This window comes from Elgaria multicarinata, chromosome 4 (genome assembly GCF_023053635.1).
Source record: "Elgaria multicarinata webbii isolate HBS135686 ecotype San Diego chromosome 4, rElgMul1.1.pri, whole genome shotgun sequence".
Classification (NCBI taxonomy): domain Eukaryota; kingdom Metazoa; phylum Chordata; class Lepidosauria; order Squamata; family Anguidae; genus Elgaria; species Elgaria multicarinata.
In genome coordinates, this window is record NC_086174.1 from 39,585,804 (window position 1) to 39,605,879 (window position 20,076).

General features: G+C 42.6%; 1 protein-coding gene across 3 annotated transcripts in view; it reads left to right on the forward strand.

The window, feature by feature from the left end:
* The window catches only part of STUM (stum, mechanosensory transduction mediator homolog), a 53,945-nt gene extending 37,881 nt beyond the window's left edge, over nucleotides 1-16,064 (forward strand). Inside the window, exons 2-3 of one of the 3 annotated variants that reach the window (XM_063125600.1) lie at nucleotides 6,003-6,182; nucleotides 14,823-16,064. In XM_063125600.1, the coding sequence (XP_062981670.1) occupies nucleotides 6,003-6,182; nucleotides 14,823-14,863 (221 nt within the window). In that variant the 3' untranslated portion in view covers nucleotides 14,864-16,064. Of the gene's footprint in view, nucleotides 1-6,002; nucleotides 6,192-6,845; nucleotides 6,929-14,822 lie in introns of those variants that run through there. The other 2 variants (XM_063125601.1, XM_063125599.1) reach the window with 2 other exon arrangements.
* Nucleotides 16,065-20,076: the final 4,012 nt, after the last annotated feature.

The following is a 20,076-nucleotide window of genomic DNA, read 5'->3' on the forward strand; positions in this document are numbered from 1 at the left end:
AGGTGTTATAGGTTATTAATAGGTTGCTCCATACATCAACCAAGTTGCTGCATTTTGCAACAGCTGCAGCTTCCAGACTAACCTCAATGGCAGCCTGACATAGAGCACATTACAGTAATTCAGTGTTGAGGTTACTAATGTATGGATCACTGTGGCAAGGTTCTCTCTATCCAGGAATGGGCATAACTGGTGTACCAGCCGAAACTGGTAAAAGACATTCCTAGGTTTTGAGGTCACATGTGTAAACGTATGTACACCTGTGTATGTGTGTGCGTGGTATAGTAATAGACAAAGCGAGTAGACAGTGATGCAATCAGGATTCCTGAGGGACGCAACCAACCACAATAAGAATCTATATTTGCAAAGAAGCAATTGGCAAATCAGGAATAAATAAATATATTCTTTAATTTCTATAGAGTGTGTGTGTGTCTGTGTCTGTGTCTTTCTCTTCAAGAATGTGTCCCCTCTAAAAAAAAATTTGTCCCCTCTCAGAAGTAGTATGATTGCAGTGGAATATAAGTTATTCACATAAATGAGCTTTTTTGTGTGAATGCCTTTACTTCTCACAGCCTAGAGATGGGATAATAACTTTCATATGGGATAATAACCTTCACCTTCATATTTCAAAAAATCTTCAAGTGTTTGCAATCTGAGCCAAGCTGTACAGTCAGCAGGGTCTTGTGGTATAGCTGTTGCTGCACTGTACCACTTTAGACTGCAGGTGAGGGATCATTGCTTAAACGCTCTTCATATAACAAATCTCCCTGTGCCAGTGCTCAAATTATTGGGGAAAGAACAGAGGGTCTTTAATGAAATCCTCAAGCTCCACTCCCTGAACCATGCCCTGTCCAGCCTTCTAAAAGAGTAGCTAAAGGGGGGCATTACAAAATGTAAGAGTATTAGGCCCTCCCACCCCCTTGCATTTTGACTACTGCGCTACAAATGGAAAACTAGAATACTGCATACTATTTTTTTTATTTATTTATTTATTACATTTCTATACCGCCCAATAGCCGGAGCTCTCTGGGCGGTTCACAAAAATTAAAAACATTCAAAGTATAAAACAACAGTATAAAACCATAGTACAAAATACAATATAAAAGCTCAACCAGATAAAAACAGCAGCAATGCAAAATTACAAATTTAAAACACCAAGTTAAAATTTATTTATAGACTGTTAAAATACTGGGAGAATAAAAAAGGTCTTCACTTGGCATCTAAAAGCATAAAATGTAGGTGCCAAGCGAACCTCCTTAGGGAGCTCATATACTAGTCTAATCAGGGCTTTTCTCTGATGTGCTAATTTTATGTGTGTTGTTTTGGTGTGCAAACATGCAAACTCCCACATGCAGCCTGAAGTGGTATAGCCCAGCAAGACCTATACCACATAACTGTGCTGATCACTGAATTTGTCTCTCACTCCTTTTTTATAAGACCACAGTGCATTCACACAAAGATATCTACCTCCATCCATGTGACGTCAGAGAGATACGCTGAGGACCTTTTCACATAGCAATTTCAAAGCAGAAGAGTATGACTCCGTCAGTGGCAGAGAACCCAAATATTTTTCTACCAGCAAGTTATGAGTTTGCTCTGGGCCACTGCATTTTCCCACTTACAAAATCATTTAGTATGCCTTCTCTTGGTCTCTGTCTCCTTCCTGCCACCCTACTGAGATCATGGATAGCTGTGTGGGAATGTGGTTGCTCAAGCAGTATGATCTTCCAGTGGTTAGTTCCTGTATCATCCCAGGTGACATTTTAAACCACTTCTCTTTTAGGATCGTTAAAAAAACAAACTTTTTTTTTTTTTTTTTTTTTTTACTGCTTTAGAGGTTGAGTTTTGCCTAGCTGTACCACACAAGAGTGGGTGTATTCAAGAAGCCCTTTTTAAAAAGTGCTAAACATTAGCAAGTCTACTGTCCTGCATTATATGGCTTTGAGACATTGCTCTTCTTGGTTCTGGGTCAGTTCTGATAAACCAGGAAAATAACTGCTCTTGGAAGGGAGTCAGAACAGTGTAACATTGGAGGATGGTATTTGTTGAGGTTCACTTTCCTTCGCCTGTGATATGGGACATGAGCATTTATTTGTATGGATGAGCCCATTCAACTAGTCGCTGTACCAGCTCTTAAGCCTGGTGTCACTGTATTGGGGAGATATGAATATTTGGAATAGTGCTGTAATGCAACATGGTATCAAATGAGAATTTCAATATTGGGTCAAAGAGTTAGTCAGAAAGCTGGCTTATTGCCAGTATTTGAATCATTCAGGAGCTCTTTTACTATGCCGGTAATTAGGTGTTTCATTTTGCATTTCATTGACCTCTTTCTCTTCTCAAAGGTATAATTTCTCCATTTGCAAAGTAGCGTCTTGGCTAATTGGAACCTATAAAGCCACCAGGGACAGTAACTATTTGTTTAACTTTACCATTATTGCTTTCCCCCCAAAGAACGAACAGCTGTTTTCTTATGACGGTCTTCCCCAACCTGGTGTCCTCCAATATCTTGGACTATAACTCCTAGCATCGCCAGACAGCATGGCCAAGGTGGGAGTTGTAGTCCCTTAATACGGAAGGCACCATATTAGGAAAGACTAGTTTATGAGATGGGGATAATGTGACTTAAGGTTCACTTTCTAGTCTTTGAATCTCTGCTTTCTTGAGGGTTGCCAGACTGTCTACATAGGAGAGGGCTGTGGCTCAGTGGCAGAGCACACGCTTTGCATTCAGAAGTTCCCAGGTACAGTCCCCTGTATCTCCAGAAAAGGCTGGAAAAAATTATCACCTGAAACCCTGGAGAGCTGCTGTCAGTCAGTGTGGACAGTACTGGGTTAGATGGACCAAATGGTCTAAGTCAGTATGCGGCAGCTTTCTATGTTCGTATGAACATATGTACGAACTATGTTCGCATCTTATTCCTCCAGTACAGAACTATGATAGGAGAAACTGTACCTAGTGAAATTCTCCCTTTTATGTGTTTATTAAAAAGACTAAGAGTAAGAGTTGGAGGTCTAAAATTTCAAATCTGTAAATTTTTGGATTATGAATTTTGGATTGTGGTGTCCAAAACTGGATAAAATTTGGGTACTTATATCTATACAAGGACACAGGCACAATTCAGATCAATGCATCATCTTAGACAGTTTTCTTACATTTTTAAACCAGTAGTTTCCCTGGCAACAAGTTCCACCCACAGTTTTCAATACTGGATTTCAAATATAGAATATGAACTATCAAATAAGTTTTGGGTTTGATTCTGAAGAGGAATTTCAAATATACATTAGTATTGATTGCCAGGATTTACCAGTGCTCAGACCTTGGAAGCTGTTTTGGATTGCCTGGAATTTTGCAAAGCTTGGAATATCTGGATAAATAATGAAAAAAGTAGTGCACAGAGTATATTTTTAGCACAGTTGAGCAACCACAGCCATCTTTCCCACATCTTGAGATCATGAGTTGGAACTTTCAACAGAATGATTTTTTTTTTTAGATATGTTTGAGTCTCAGCACCTCTCCCTTTAGAAATTGGCTACCACTGATATTTCACAATAATACCAAATATTATATTTCCAAAACTTACACATAACAGAGCAAATATTTTCACCCTATCAAATACTGATAGCTAAATACCAAGTTGTTCAACTGCCCCGAGAGCTTCGGCTATTGGGTGGTATAGAAATGCAATAAATAAATAAATATATATTGTAAGCCACTCTGAGGCCGTTTCTACACCTGCCTTTCCCCCCCAGGATCGTTCCAGGATCATCCCTGTGCATCCAGATGACACACAGGGGATCCCGGGAGCAGGTAGGGATGATCCCTCCATTTTCCTGGAATAATCCTTAGGTGTAGAAAGGGCTTGAAAGTCTTCAGACAGAAAAAATGTCTATTTAATTGTTGGGGCAGTTTCCAAAACACAAATTATGTTATGCTACAGTAGTTTATGCTAGTGGAAGGCAAATAGTGCAGCTGGTGCACTGATATTTCTGGGGAAAGTTGTCACACCAGCTAAAGCTATCGGCATTGCGCTGGTGTAGTTTACGATAGCACAATGTAATTTACGTCAGCATTTGAGCATTGTTGGATACTGCCCAAAAAGTTTTTCCTTTGGCCAGTTGTTATTGTGTAAAAGGGGTTGTATAAAGTGCAAGGTGGAACAAGAACCTGGATATTTATGGCCCCATGATCTAAGGCCTTAGCTAGACCTAAGGTTTATCCCGGGATCATTCCTGCCTGCTCCCGGGATCCCCTGTGTGTCATTGACATGAACAGGGATGACCCTGGGACGATCCCGGGATAAACCTTAGGTTTAGCTAAGGCCTTAGACTTTTATGTATTCTTTTATATTTATAGTCCACATCTCATGTACCGATTCCTTCCCTTGGTCTAACAGCTATTAATGGAATAGGTTTATAATGCACAATAATAGGGTTATTGTAGCTGAGATAGTTACATCTGTGGCTCTGTGGTTGACCAGAGAGCTAATCATCATGTTTAATAAGTACTGAAATGGTAGAAAGTGATTAACGCAAAACTGCTGATGGTATAAGGAGAAATACTGGCCTAAGTAACACCTGCTCAATGCCTGTATGTGAACTCTGTATGTATGTATGTATGCAGCCTCTCTAGCGTGCATGGATGTGCTGTATGGTCAGTGAGTACAATCTCATTCCGCTCTCAGTTTAAGAAACTGTAGTTTTGGTTAGCATTTTGTAGAGAGAAGGGCGCAGCGTCTCTGTTGATTGGTAAGAAATGAAACAACAGTTACTGAAGATGGATTTCTCTCCAAATATACAATATAAGACACAGTTTCTGTGTAGAGAAATAATGAATGAAGATTGTCCAGGACAGATCGCATACCCTACTTTCCTTGCTTTGTATGAGAGTTGATTACCCAAAGGAAGCAGGTAACTGTTGCAGAATGGAACACTTCATCCTTAAGCTTCAACAGCTGATAAATCCTAGGAAGATAAACGCCAGAGGGAAACTCTCACATTAAAGGGAGAATCTCCAGTCTTTTCTTCTCTCTTCTGCCTCCCGGCTTCAATATAGAGTTGCTTTCTGTGGCATCAGCAGCTCCCACCCACTCTCTTCCTTTGCTACCCTTCCAAACTGCTTTTCTAACATCAAGAGGATTTGGGAGGAAGTGGGAGTTGGAAATCAAGGCAACAGCAGAAAGGAAGGGAGGAAAATGTCTTGAGACATTCCACAGTACAAGAAAGCCGCTTCGAGTGTGCAAAAGGCTTGACATTTTTAAAATGGGCAGCAGTGGTGCAGCTTTCTCATTCCCAATGTTTTAGTTCATAGTTGATTCCCTTTCCAACAGTCCTGAGGGACTGGCATCCCCGCTCCCCTAAAGTGGCAGTGTTCGAAACTCACACCAAACTCTTTCACCTCTGCCTGCCATGGCCACCCATGCACCTCTTCACTGTAACATCTGCAGCCCCTACATGTATTAGGAAGTGGGCACTAGTAAAATAATAACTGAAAACTTCGTAAATCGAGTGTTTCTTCTAGCAGCAATAAAGAACCTAAAAAGCAAGAGCTTAACCCACGTTACCACCTTAACATTAAATATATGTTCTAGAAATGTTATAGAAGCTGATGTGTGCCTAATTGCTTGGATGTTTCTATCAATAACATTATCCAGGATATTTTTAGTATGTGATATTATGTGGGTTGATCCATGGAAATACAGATCTATGCTGTGGATGTGTTGACCATCTAGGAACGGGCTGAAAATGGTCCCTTCCAAATCTGTGTTCCTGTGAACAATAACCTTTTCTTTCCAGCACTTGCTTTTTCATAGATTTAAAGTAGCACCAAAACTCTTTCAAAAGGGTTTTGGAGGTTGATGGTGATGCCATTAAAAACAAATGTGGAGCATTTCTGAGATGGCACTTGCTATAACTGCATTGGCTTCGTACGTCCTGGCTTCATTTGCTGTTCTTGCGACCCTCTGCTTTCTTCTGCATTTTTATTGTTGCTCTTCCTTTCCACAGGGACTTTTGTGTCTGCCTTCACGGTGCTGTGTGGAGCCCGGACTGATCTCCCCGACAGGCATGTTTGCTGTGTGTTCTGGTTGAATATTGCGGCAGCTCTGATTCAGATCCTCACGGCAATTGTGATGGTTGGCTGGATCATGAGTATATTTTGGGGGATGGACATGGTCATTCTTGCCAGTAAGTAGAGTACAATCTCTCCTCCTCCTCCTCCTCCTCCTCCTCCTTGCTACTGGGGTGTAGGTGTGCCTACTTAGGGAAGTAGGTACACGAGCTAAACTGAATAGCTCTCTGGCAACCACAAGTTATTCTCTTGTGGCCTGTCCTATTGGTGAGATCTGATTTCAGGGTGGTTAGGTATAGGATCTGCTTTCTTGCCTCTACAACGTTTACTTCTCTTTGTAGTTTTGTCCACTCTGCTCTTCCCTTGAGTGGCATGCAACTTCAGGATTTCCACAACTGCTTTTGAGATGGAACAGCCTCCGAAAGATTTCTCCTCCCCACAACTCCATATTTTTTTTAGTCTTGTGACCGGGCCCTGAAAAAACTAGTGCCATGTTTGCTTGGAATTTGCCCCCCCCCTTTCAACTGGTAGTTCTTACAGGACCACCTACCCTGTCTTCAGGCAGAGAGAGGAGGTTGTGTCTTTAGCTTCCCACCATTTGAACTCCCACACCATCCTTAGCTGGGTGCTAATGCAACACAGGTTTGCCACCCCTGCATGTGAAATGTGGGTGGACAGCAACTTTTTATAAAAGAGACACAATGAATTAATAGAACCAATTATCTGCCTGAAATACAACCTGACTAACCATCTCATACATATTTTTAAAATGTTTTCAGTGTGGATGTGCTGTTTGTATATGTCTACTGTAAAGGGACAAAACAGATACAAATCTTGCCTTTCATGGAACTAAACTTCTGCCTTATTTGAAACCAGTCGATTCTCATCATTGGGTAGGAAATTTACACAAAGGTCTGAAGACCTCTGGGAATGTGTGCAAATGAATGCACTCCGAAGTGCTTTGCTGTGGCTTTATGTATTCAAGCATTAATTGTAACTAATGTTGACCGTATATTCACCTTCCTTGCCAAGCGGCACTGCAGTCATTATTCTCCATTTACAGACATGAAGAATGAAGCACCTGAAGTTGTACCTTCTGTGCTTGCAGAGGGCAGGTCAAACTTGACTAACACAATGTTCCAGAAATTCAGGTGTCCGAAGCTCTTGGTTGGAGAATTCGGCCACATCTCTCTTGGGGAAAATCAAATCTGCCCATTTAGACAATGAACCTGCTCAAAGCTGGTTTTGTGGCTTCCGAAGGAAGTTTGTGTTTGCAGTTCAACTTGCCATGGACTTGTGTGATTGCATTTCATTTTCGGAAGCGACTGCACGCCTCTCAATAATGCTAGCCTGGCAGCCCTACCAGTAGTCCTGCTTCCTTTTAACCATAAGCAATTATAATATGGAGAGCCACATCTGGCAGGGTAGCTGTATGTAGTTTGCACATTGGCTGTTGGGGGCAGAGCAGGGGGAATATTGTATTTTATTAAAATATGTTTAGCCTGCTTTTCCGTTTTAAAGTTCTCAAAATGTCTGACAATAGATACATTTAACGTAAGAACGTAGGAAGTGCCGTGCTGGATCAGTCCATGGGTCCATCTAGACCAGCACTCCGTTCACACAGTAGCCAACCAGCTGTTGACCAGGGACCAATAAAGCAGGACATGGTGCAACAGCACCCTCCCACCCATGTTCCCCAGCAACTGGTACATATAGGCTTACTGCCTCAGGTACTAGAGGTAGCACATAACCATCAGGGCTAGTAGCCATTGATAGCTTTCTCCTCTGGCAATTTATCCAACCCCCTTTTAAAGCCATCCAGATTGGTGGCCATCACTACATCTTATGGTAGTGAATTCCATAATTTAACTATGCACTGTGTGAAGAAGTACTTCCTTTTATGTGTCCTGAATCTCCCACCAATCATCTTCATGGGATGACCCCGGGTTCTGGTATTTTGAGAGAGGGAGAAAAATGATAACAAATGATGATAACCTACAATTACAAAGAATTAACACCAGATAAAGACTGTTCAGCCTAAAATGCTAAGACTGTCATCCCACTTATTGCTGAGTAGTCATGCATAGGATCGCACTGTTAAAACCTAACAGTTTGGCAGATCAAATAACCACTGATTAGGAAAGGTCTTCACACAGAGAGGACAAAACAGGTACTTCAGCTTTCCCCCTTGTCACTAGGGGAATTGCTTCAGTACCCTGATCATTTTGGTTGCTCTTTCCTGCCCTGTTAACAGCTCTACAATATCTTTCTTGAGAAGTGGAGACCAGAACTATGCATAGCATTCCAAGTATGGTCATACCATAGATTTGTATAAAGGCATATTGGCAGTTTTCATCCTTTTTCCTAATGATCCCTAACCCAGAAATCTCTTTTAACTAAAATGCATGAGATGTTCCATGCACTAGATCTTGTGCTCTAGTCTTGAAGTAGATCCAAATTTATACATTTATAACTTTTGCAGTAAATACCTTTATTTGCAAAAAGCAAATGAACATTCTTGAAATTTAAGGAGCTGGGAGGGAGGGGGAATCCTCAATCCTACATGCCAATTGTAGAGTTGCTGGTCTCTGTTTATTTGCTTATGATCTTTTCCGTTATTGATGTGTCTTGAATACTCCTGATAGTTATATCTTTACTTTTCTCTTTTCATGTTTCTTTCACATTCTCTAAATGATCAACAAAGTTTCACAAGGTATGTTTTTTCCTCAATTGCTTTTTCTCAGTTCATTCATTTGTGCTAGATCAAAAACTTAAGTGTTGCTTTTTTTCAGATAAAATCCATCAAAAATCAAAGTATATGATTGGATTTTCAATTGGGGTGTTTGCATGCATGATTGACATGCTTGGGTTTCTGAATTTGTGAAATAATTTTTCAATAAAATCTTGATTCCACGCTCTGTTTCTGCAGTGTACATAAACTCTGTTATCTTTCCTCCCTGGTAATAACCTTTATGTGCTTGTGGGATCACTTCAAAAAGTTATGCTCAAAGCATAAAATGTTAGACTACTACAATTATCTCAGGTTTTCAATGTTTGTTTCAAACAAGTTTTTTTTTAAAGTAGCCATTATATACAAATGCACAGAAAGACTCTTCTGATGTTACATGTCAATGTTTTGAAATGTCTAAATGAATATATGGAAGAATTATATTGGAAATAATAATATAAGAAAGAGAAACTAATCTAAAAGTATAAACTAATTATCATCATAGCCTTAGATCATGTAAAATTTTATAAAACAAGACCATACAGATTAAACTGAACTGTCAGAACAACATAAAAATCCATCTAATAGTCAATAACATTCTTATTAATACATTCTTATAGTCAATGACATTCTTATAAATATATTTTGATTGCATTGGAATGACTGCCAGAATGCATAATGCTACACTACAGATAATATCTTTTATATTATTTCCAAGCAGTCATTACAATTCCTGCTAGTCTGATCTGCTTGTGTAATCCCTCAAAATAGGATGAAGAAACCTAAAACCAACATTTTTCATTGATGGGACACTCAAATAGATATTCCTTAATCATGCTCCCATGAACATAAAACATAGATTGGAAATGGCCATCAACTTAAGCTTTCATGGGATAATCCGTGAAGAATTAGGCAGATAAACATTTCACAACATACATGCCTATGGGAGTCATTCAGTGAGTACCAAATTATTCATCTAAACATACAGGTTCTTTCATGTTGCAAATATGTTTGCATACCTTGTAGAATGCATACTATACCTTTTGGATGTTAACTTTAATATTGTTAGTATTTGAATGTAAAGTTCACTAGAGAGTCCTTTCATTGTCTCCTTAATTTCCCCCACCTCCGTGTGCGTTTTCATGGATACTGCTGGAGTGCTTCCAGACAGAGGGTTCAGTGTGCAATTCCCACAGTTTATTTACATGATGGGCACACAACATTAGCATGGAATCAAAAGCCTCCTGTGTCTTCTCTATGTTTCCACCTTGTCTCATACCAGAGAAAGTCCAACTTTTTTTTTTAAGTGCAGAATATCCATACTCCCTCTGCAGGTGTAGACGCCCTTCGTGCTAGTCTTCAGTCTTTTCAAAGAGGTGTGGTATTGACAAGGACAAGGACTTTTTGCGAGCTTGAGCCTATTCCCATGCCTCTCCAGCTCTTTTTATCAGGTGCTTGCTAGTGCTCATTCTCCTTCCCATCCCAGCTTTGCCAACGGCAGCATGTTGCAGCCCAGAGCTGCTGGATTGATACCAGGGAAGAGGATGGCAGAAAAACATGCCATCTTCTTTCCTTAGGCTCCAGCCTCTTTTTGTTTTTCTTTTAAGTGCTGCAATTTCATTCTTGTCAGTCTCCTGACTCCTGATTCAGCAGCAGCTGCTCCTTGCAGCCATCTGGACTTCCCCAACCACCCATGTTTAACCTACTCCAAACAGCCAGGGGAGAACTCACACTCAGTGTGCTGTTCTTTCTCTGCTTGGGATCCTTAAAGAGGACAGCCAGCAACCAGCTCTTTCCCTCAAGCAGTCCACAAGCCACTGCTCTCTGCCTGAGCAAGCACACCCTTTCGGAGGCTATTTCTCCTCTTTGTTCTCCTTGCTAGTGCCAGCAAAGCCAGAGCACATCGAGAGCCAGTGCCTTCCCCTCTTTCCTTCTCCTCCCCTCCTTGCCTTTAAAAAAAAAAAAAAATCTGCCTAATTTCACCTTAGTGGAATAGCACAACCAAAGTCCTGGGGGGAAATGAAGAATCCCCACCGCAGTGTTGTTATGAGTGGAAAAGGTAGCATATGGTGGGGAAGGGGGTACCTGGTAACAATTTGAGGGAATATCAAGAATGTAAGGCCTCAGCTAGACGAGGGGGGGTTGGAGGGAGGCGATCTCTTGGTTTTTTGATCGCAAGATCATCGCCCTGGTTCACACGCAGTGTGCAACATCACACCCGCCATTTTGTTTTTTTTGGTTAAAGGGGATGGAGCACATGAGCGCTCGTATGCAATTTTTTTAAAAACTACTTTTTCCTGATCCCCCCACCCCCGATGGGTACAGAGCTCTGTGCCCTTGTGCCCGGCTCCCGGCTTGTTATGGTTACTCGCGAGGAGCCAGGACAAACCGCCACGCTGGGCCACATGTTTTGCGGTCTCGGGATCAGCCCGAGACCGCGGAAAAAGCGGGCTACAATTGTAGAGTGATATCCCGGGCCAAGGGAGGGATCATCCCTCCCTGCTCCCAGGATTCCCTGTGCGTCATGTGAAAGCACAGGGACGATCCCAGGGCAAACACTGAGACATCGCCCTGTCTAGCTATGGCCCAACATTTGTGGGGAATGGGCATATTGGGAAGAGCCTGAGCTATGGAAAGAAAGAACGAGTGAGGAACAAGTGAGGAGCTGCTCTCTTTCTCTGTCCCAGTGTCAAGGGTAAGCATGTTGGGAACCTACCAAGGGCTTACACTCCAGTAGGGGTCCCTGGGGCCCTGGAGTTGCAATTGAAGGCTGCTTGTTCACCTCCCACTCACTCTGTCCCAGACAATGGTGGTGGTGGTGGAGGTGAGGAGGAGGAAGAGGAGCAGTAGATGCCACTGCCTGCTTGCTTATTGGCTCTCTCTACCTGTCAAGCAAGCAAGTGGTAGCAGTGTTGGAAAAGAGGATGAGCAACTAGTGACAATGGTGATGAGAAGTTCAGCTCACTGAGGAAAGACCCTCAAAAATCTGGGGCCAGCACTGCCTTCTCTGGTTGAGAGCTCAGCCTGTTGGGAGCTCAGCCCCCACCCCACCCCACATACAGGTGCCAAGACTGGGAGTGAGTGCAGGGAGAGGGTGATGAGCCTGGCTGCCTCAGCAGCAGCAGGAGAGATAGCGAGTGCTGCCTCTCCCAGGAAAGAAAAGAATAAAAGAGGGAAATTTAACGAAGCCAACTACTCTTCTCCTGGCAGGGGATGGGCTGGGAAGAGACGAACATCTCATTCACATAACCTCCCAGCTGTTTCTTTAGTCTGTGTGCCATAGCAGTCTACTCAAGAAGCAAGGGGGAATTGTTCCCTTCCTGCCCACACAGCTATGTCCCACACATTAGTATGGATGGAACATAGTACAATGTACCCTCATCAAAAGTGCTAGAACACCCACCCACCCCAAATATGGAAAGTTAATTGCAATTCAGCATGTAGTTTACCGCGAAAGAGCAACAATTACTGTGTAGCAATAATAATAATAATAATAATAATAATAATAATAATAATAATAATAATAATTCGTACCTGCCTCTCTATTTTGATCGAGGCGGGGAACAACAGTAAGTATAAAATAGCGATTAAAAACACAGTATATATTGTTAAAACATCCTAAAAAACATCCTAAAAGCACACTAAGGAAGGAAAGGAAAGGAACCTCTCGTGCAAGCACTTGAGACATTGCTGACTCCTAGAGGGACGCCTGCTTTCGCTGATGTTTTCTTGGCAGACTTTGTAGCGAGGTGGTTTGCCATTGCCTTCCCCAGTCACAGTTCCCTTTCCCCCAGCTAGCCGGGTACTCATTTTACCGACCTCGGAAGGATGGAAGGCTGAGTCGACCTGAGCCGGCTGCCTGAGAACCAGCTTCCACTGCTATCGAACTCAGCCCGTGGGGAGAGTTTCGGCTGCAGTAAATTCCACTGGATAGGCCTGCCGGAATAGATCAGTCTTTATAGCTTTCTTAAATGCTAAAAGACTGTCAAGTTGATTAATCTTCTCCGGCAGGCCATTCCACAGTCTGGGAGCAGCAGAAGAGAAGGTCCTCTGGGTAATACTTGTCAGCCTAATTTTGGCTAGCTGAAGGAAATTCTTCCCAGAGAACCTGAGTGTGTGGGGAAGATTTATGGGAGAAGGCGGTCCTGCAAGTAGCCTGGACTCAAACCATGTAGTGCTTTAAAGGTGATAACCAACACTTTATACCAGTGACCAGCCTGGCTGCCATATTTTGAACTAGTTGAGGTTTCCGGACTAGGCACAAAGGTAGCCCTATGTAGAGCGTATTGCAGAAGTCGAGCCTCGAAGTTACCAGCACATGCACTACTGTCTTTAGGTCTTCCGACTCTAGGAAGGGGTGCAGCTGGCGTATCAGCTGAAGCTAATAGTAGGCACTCCTGGCTGTTACATCTATCTGGGCTATCATTTGGAGCAACGGATCCAGAAGCACCCCCAAGTTTCAAACACAGTCTTTCAGGAGGAGTGTGACCCCATCCAGAACTTGTTGCCACACCTCCAAACCCAGGTTGGGGCCTTTGACAGCAAGCACCTCCATCTTGTCTGGATTCAGCTTCAGTTTGTTTTTCCTCATCCAGCCCATTACCGCCTCCAAGCATTAATTCAGAGGAGACACACTATCCTTAGCTGACGCTGTTGTCGAAGGCATAGAGAAATATATTTGGGTGTCATCAGCATACTGATAGCACCCTGCCCATGCCTCCGGATGATCTCTCCCAGTGGTTTCATGTAAATATTAAATAGCATTGGGGATAGGATGGCACCTTATGGTACCCACATAACCGCTCCTTCAGGAAGTATCCCTGGTGTTGCAAATAATAATTTCAGGAACGTAAGCCCTATTCAGGTGTCTTTCTGTCCACCATCTCCCTACATCATGTAGGGAGATGGTGGGCCTGCCTGCACTTTGCAATGAAAATTGTTCTGAACAATAAAAGTTGGAATTGGGTCCTGGATAAAAACAAAGCCCTATGAGGAGAGACTGAAAGAACTGGGCATGTTTAACCTGGAGAAGAGAAGGCTGAGGGGAGACATGACAGCACTCTTTAAATATTTGAAAGGTTCTCACACAGAGGAGGGCCAGGATCTGTTCTTGATCATCCCAGAGTGCAGGACACGGAATAATGGGCTCAAGTTACAGGAAATCAGATTCCGGCTGAACATCAGGAAAAGCTTCCTCGATGGCCTTTTAGGCCCCTTCCAGCTCTACTATTCTATGATTCTATGCAGATTTGCTTTCATTTTGCATAATTTGTTCTGCTTTGGCCCAGGAAAGGGCAAAGGCTCTGCTCCCACTTACTGGAAATTCTCAGCCTCTACCCTGGCTTGATATTTTTACCAGGTATGATCTGCACAGTTGAGATGCTTTCAGACACTACCAGTCAGATTGCACTAAGCAATCATAATTCAGTCATGATTGAGTTTTTTGTGGTAAGAAAAAAGGTGGAAGAAGCAGTGGGAAAACACAGGAAGGTTACAAACTTAAGACCCTGTCATCTGGTCCCTTCATACAATTTCATGTTTGAGGCAGGGTGATTGCACAATTCACTCCTCATCTGGAAAGATCTTTGGACCTGTACTTTGCAGCCCTAAAGAGTGAATAGTTTTAAAATAAATAAAATAAATGCTGAGATTCTGTGGATGCTGAATGTAGTGACTAGCACCCAATGCTTCACTCTCAGTACAATTGTGGAGTTCGCATGATCCTGCTTAGAAATCCCTCTGAAAATGGAACTGGAGAAGATTCTATTCCTTCTAGTTGATTTATACCCCCTCTTGCAGCTTTACAGAGCTACATAGGGCTAAGATTATTAGCAGTATCGTTTTGCACAACAGTTTTCACTTGGGTATTTGCAACAAAATAATGTGTTAACCCTCTTCTTCCACCTCTCACAGGGTACAAACAGCATAGGGTACTCCATCACCTGTGATACTGTTTTGGTACCAGTGGTGCACAAAGATAACGTAATGCTTGTTGTCCCCTTCTTCCTGTGTGTTTCTGTCTGTCCAGCGGAGCGGAGGTGCAGAGCAGCAGAGAGTGACCTTCACTGATCACTCTGACAGCCAACTCCACTGTGGAGGCACTGGCACATGGATTTTTGGACTGGCACAGCCAACACACCAGCATGACAGACAAGCTGTTCCAAAAGCAGGAGGGAGCCATTGACTAGGCTGACATGTCGCTGAGGAGGAGGAGGGCCACTGAGCAGACATCCAGTGGAAGGGGATCTGCTAACTCGGAGATATTGCTGTTTCCACCATCTTCTGGGTGGGGAACCCTTCAAAAGAGTTCTCCTCATTTGTGACTCACAGAGGAAATGGCCCTTGATGTGAATATCAAAGAAACAGGAAATATTTATAGATACATGTGCAAGATATAAAAGACATTTGATCAGTCCCAAGAGACACTCTTTGATTATTTCTTGGGTGCGGGAAGGTTCGACTTCGTATGTGTGTGTTTAATGGTGCTCATTGAAGATCAATTTTGTGCAGCCATCCTGAGATTTTGCTTGCAGCTTTTGTAAATCTGATGTTTAGGTAATGTGGGCTCAGCTATTTATGCATCCTGCCATCCTCTGCCTGCTGAATGCTGAAGAGAAGTTTTGATCTGTCATCTGCCAGGAAAGCAAGAAGCTGGCTCTTGCTGAGATCCATCATCACTCTCTGTGGTTTTATGTAGGTGCTTTGTTCTTGGGTGGGAGGGGCAGGTTTTAAGAGTGGGAGGGCAAGTTTTATGTTGTGTTTTATCGGGAGTGGGAAAAGAGAGACTTTCCCTGATCCGCTCCTCAAAGAAACTGTGCCGCTAAATGTTACTATACTTTGAAAATGTAGTATATACAACAGATTGTATTTTGTAGCCTGTGTTGAGTAAAGCTGTGGCCTCTGTCTACTTCGTAGCATACATGCCCACATACTTAGCCATGGGCACAACAAATGTACACTCCTAGGTGTGCACACACAGAGCATAAATATGAGGCTAAGGGTTAAAAGGGACAAAGAAACCAATCCTGACCCCATTTTTTTTTTCTGGTGAGAAAGGAAAGATGACTTTACTGTCCCAAACTCCATGAGCACATGGCTTCATTATCTAAACTTTCCTGGGCACCCTTGGCCCTCAGTCACTTCTGGTCAGGGCTGATCAGAACCCATGCTGATCAGAACCCACTCACAGAGCTTTTCACTAAATCAGTGAGGTTTAGCACAGGGTGGCAATCATGTAGCCCTCCAGTGTTTAGGCCTACAACTCCCTACAGTTGCCCACCATTGGTTTAGCACACATTGTGTTGGATTTGGACTAGGGGACAACTGAGTTCAAATCCTTGCTCAGCTATGAAGATCACTGGGCCAGTCACATTCTCAGCCCAAACTTAACCTCATAGGGTTGTTGTGTGGGTAAGGTGGAGACTATACATGTCATCTGAGCTTTTGGTGGATGGACAAGATAAACATGTAATTCTTTAAGTGGTTCCATTTTTTTCCTATTTATTTTCCTATGGTGAAAATGATTAAATGAAAGGCTCTTCATTAATGTAGTGTCAACTGACATTCTTTCTTGTTTCTAAAAAAAAAAAGGGGGGGGACTTTGCTTCTAGCAATTGAAAATCAAGAACCAGTAGCCTGAAGCAAAGGTGCAGCTCAAGTTCTGCTAAGTCTCTGATCGCTCAGTTGTTATACCTCTTGCTCACATACCAGCCAACTGGCAAAACTTTTTTCAAACTGCTTACAGACAACCAGCCTATCTCTCCGGCTGTGGATTTGGATATCTGCTCTCATAGTCAAAAGATCTGGTGCCTGTGATATTACATGTGTTGCTACTAAACTCTGTGTGGTAGGGGAGTTAGTGGTTGCATCCTGGTAATAGGAGGCAGAGACTCAGCATGTGAAGAAAATTGCATTAAAGAGTCCAGGAGTTTTTGCTACCTAAAATGAAGTAAGGCCAATTAAGACAATAGAGCACCCACTATATGAAGACTACTCCTGTATCTAGGAGCAATAATGTTTAAAATCCACTTCCTACAGAGATAGCCCTGAACGTCCTCCACACCTATGGCAAATGGAAATGTGGTGTGGAGAAAAGGGTACCCATTTGTATTTTTAAACCATTGCTTGTATGTCTATTTCCAGAGAGGCAGCCATTTTTTATTTTCTGCATTTTGTAGCCATCTTTCAAGACTGCAGTCTTCCAAATCAGCTTACAATTCAAAACATATTTTTAAAAAATTATGAAGGGGTTCCACCCTTATAGGTGGCCTAAAAATAATTTTAAATGTTTAACAGGCCAGGCTGATGCCAACTTTGTATTCCTTTCAGCGCCTCCTGAAAATGTCATTGTTCTGGAAAGTCTTCACTTAATGACCAGCCACAGTTCACGGTTCATTTTTCATGGACTAGAGTCCATGAAAGCTTATGCCATGATAAAGTGTATTAAACTTCAAGATGTTTCACTTTTTTAGATTTTGGGTTTATTTCTTCTTTAGATTGGTTGTCACTTTGGCTACTCTCTGTAAAAAGACAGATTTTTTTATTAACAAGGTGGGTTTCAAACATTGGAACACCCCAATAGAATGCTACTTCGTGGAGGTTTTCAGCAACCTCCATGTTAAGAGAGAGTCACATTTGCATCTACCCTTATAGGGAACAATGTGGCATTCAGGAAGAAACCTCTCCTGCAGAGTTGGAATGCTACTGCAAGGGAATAGGGTACAAATAGCACAGTTGCTTCAAACAAGTATATTTAAGTACAGGCCTGATTCACACACAATCGTGAGTTTTCGTTAAATCATAGCTTGTCATTATGTGTGAATCCTGCACTATGGTGTAACTATGGGTTGTTAATCACAAGCAACCAAAGAAGAGAACTCATGGTTTGTTGTTGGGTTGTGAAGTCTGGTTGTTTGTGGGGAGCCTTAGGAACATGTCCCTAGTCAGTCAAAGGCATCAGAAATGGTGTTTATTAATCCCTGAACATGGACATCTGCTGAATCTTGAGATATGTTTAAAGATGGGTTACTAGCTGTCTACCCTTTGTATGAGCTATCCTAAGAATGAAGAGAAAACTCACTCTTTAAGTTATATGAACAAAAATAATGCTGAAAGGACATTATAGGATGCTGTTCACATCAAACAGCATTAAATATGTGCTGAATGAAATATAAGGGTTAAAATCCCACTAGTTTCAGTGAAACGTTTAAACAAGTGCTTAGCTCTCCCACTGGATCTAATGGTATTTGAAAGTTCCAACAGTCTGGGGGCCACCACCGAAAAGGCCCTGTCCCTCGTTGCCACATTCCGAGCCTCTCTCGGAGTAGGCACCTGGAGGGAGGACCTTAGATGTTGAACGTAGTGACCCGGTATATTCACGTCAGGAGAGGCATTCCGTCAGGTATTGTGGTCCCAAGTCGTGTAAGGCTTTATAGGTCAAAACCAGCACCTTGAATTGGGCTTGGAAACATACAATAAGTTGGTCAATGATACAGAATTATAAGAAAGGGAAAAGTTAAAGGAGAAAGGGCTTGTAAATAAGTGCAAAAAAACTAGCTAATTGTTGGGGGTGGAGAGAAGAAATATATCCAAGCCCTAATGATTTTCATGGATGTATCTCCTGAGAAATAGTCTTGACAGGTGTCCTTCACTAGCATACACCCAACAGCGCAGCAGGTGTTTCCCTCAATGTGAGCCCACTCAGCTGGGGAGTATGTGCAACTGTTCCAACCACGTGGGCAATGGAAATTTTGTGAGTCACACAACAGTGGCATTCTGTGATTTGCCCAAATATGTGAAATATTTTGCCTTATGCTACAGCAGAGAGCACTTCTTTGGATTGATCTTGTAGCACTGAAGTAATAGTAAACTCACAAGTCGCTTCAGGTTGATATTTTTATGTCAACAAAAAAGGCATTTCTTTTTCCATGGCAGACTTTTAAATATCCTAGTTTTTAGAGTTAACTTCATGTATTTATTCCCCTTTTAATTATACTTCTCATTGAAAGCCGCATGCCTAAACTGTCAGTGTCTCTGCACAGTCCAATGCTGCTCACCTTTTTCCAAGAAGCCCTTTGGTTCATTGTCTGTCCATCCAAGTGTTATTGCTAGTGTAGCCAACTTCAGCAAGTGTGGAAATGCGTTAACATCACCTTCTGACCATATTCTCCTCTTTCATGGCAGCTACTGCCACCACTATCTCGTGTACTTGGCCCGACATTTGTCCTTTGATAACATCAAACCAAGCATCCACTACAGAGGCATTGCTGGGGAGCATTTTCCTGCAGGTGAGCTCATGGAAACTGGACAAAAAAGCCTTCACAAGCTGGATGCTACTTGTAGGATGCCAATTGGAAAACTCTACCTTAACACATGTCCCAGATCATGTAATCACAGCCCAGAGGGAAGTTATATTAGATAAATGCACATGAACAGCTAAAAGCATGGTAAGCACAATAGAAAAACAATCTCAATGTAACTGACCAGGCCTACATTTCTAATAAAACCGTAGAATATAATTCAGCACTCTGGGTTTTCCAGTGAAATGATAGTACAGAGGAGACATTTGAAGCAGGAGCAGAAGGTGTGGGTCATTTCCAGTATTCAAAAATATGTCCAAATTCAGGGATTGCTCAAAGAAAACTCCCAAAAGGATGATATATGGAAACGGTCATTTGTTTCTGATGTATTCTTTTTCTGTTCTTCTACTAAAAGTATCCACAGCAGCCTGCAACATAATCATAAACCAATAGAGCTTCAGCTGTTGGGTGGTATAAAAATGTAATAAATAAATAAATAAATAAATAGCAGGATTAGCCCCAAACACTTTGCTGCTGGAGAAAAAGGACAAGATGCCTGCTGCCATTTCACATACAAAAGCCAATGTAGAGTCAAATCCTACTGGCCGTTGAATTCAACGTTGATGACAGGACAGCACATGGGCCATAGGCAGCTCTCCTCTAGCACCTTGCCACCGCTCTGCAACACACCCACATTCATCAGCATCTGCTACCTGAAATGGCTGCCTCACTACCAGGGCTGGTGCTACCATAGAGGCCACTCAAGGCAGCCGCCTAGAGTGCCAAACTAAGAGGGGCGCCGGGCACAGCGCAGCACTCACGCGCGTTGGCTGTGAGCTGGCCCGGCCCGAGGATTCAGCTGGACCTAGGCGGGCGAGATGGCACCCCACGCCTGCCCAGCCAAAGCAAAGCCAGGGATGCTGGGGTGGAGCTGGGGCGGCTCCACGTTCAGACTTCCAGAATGCGCCCGGAAGAGAGAGAGAG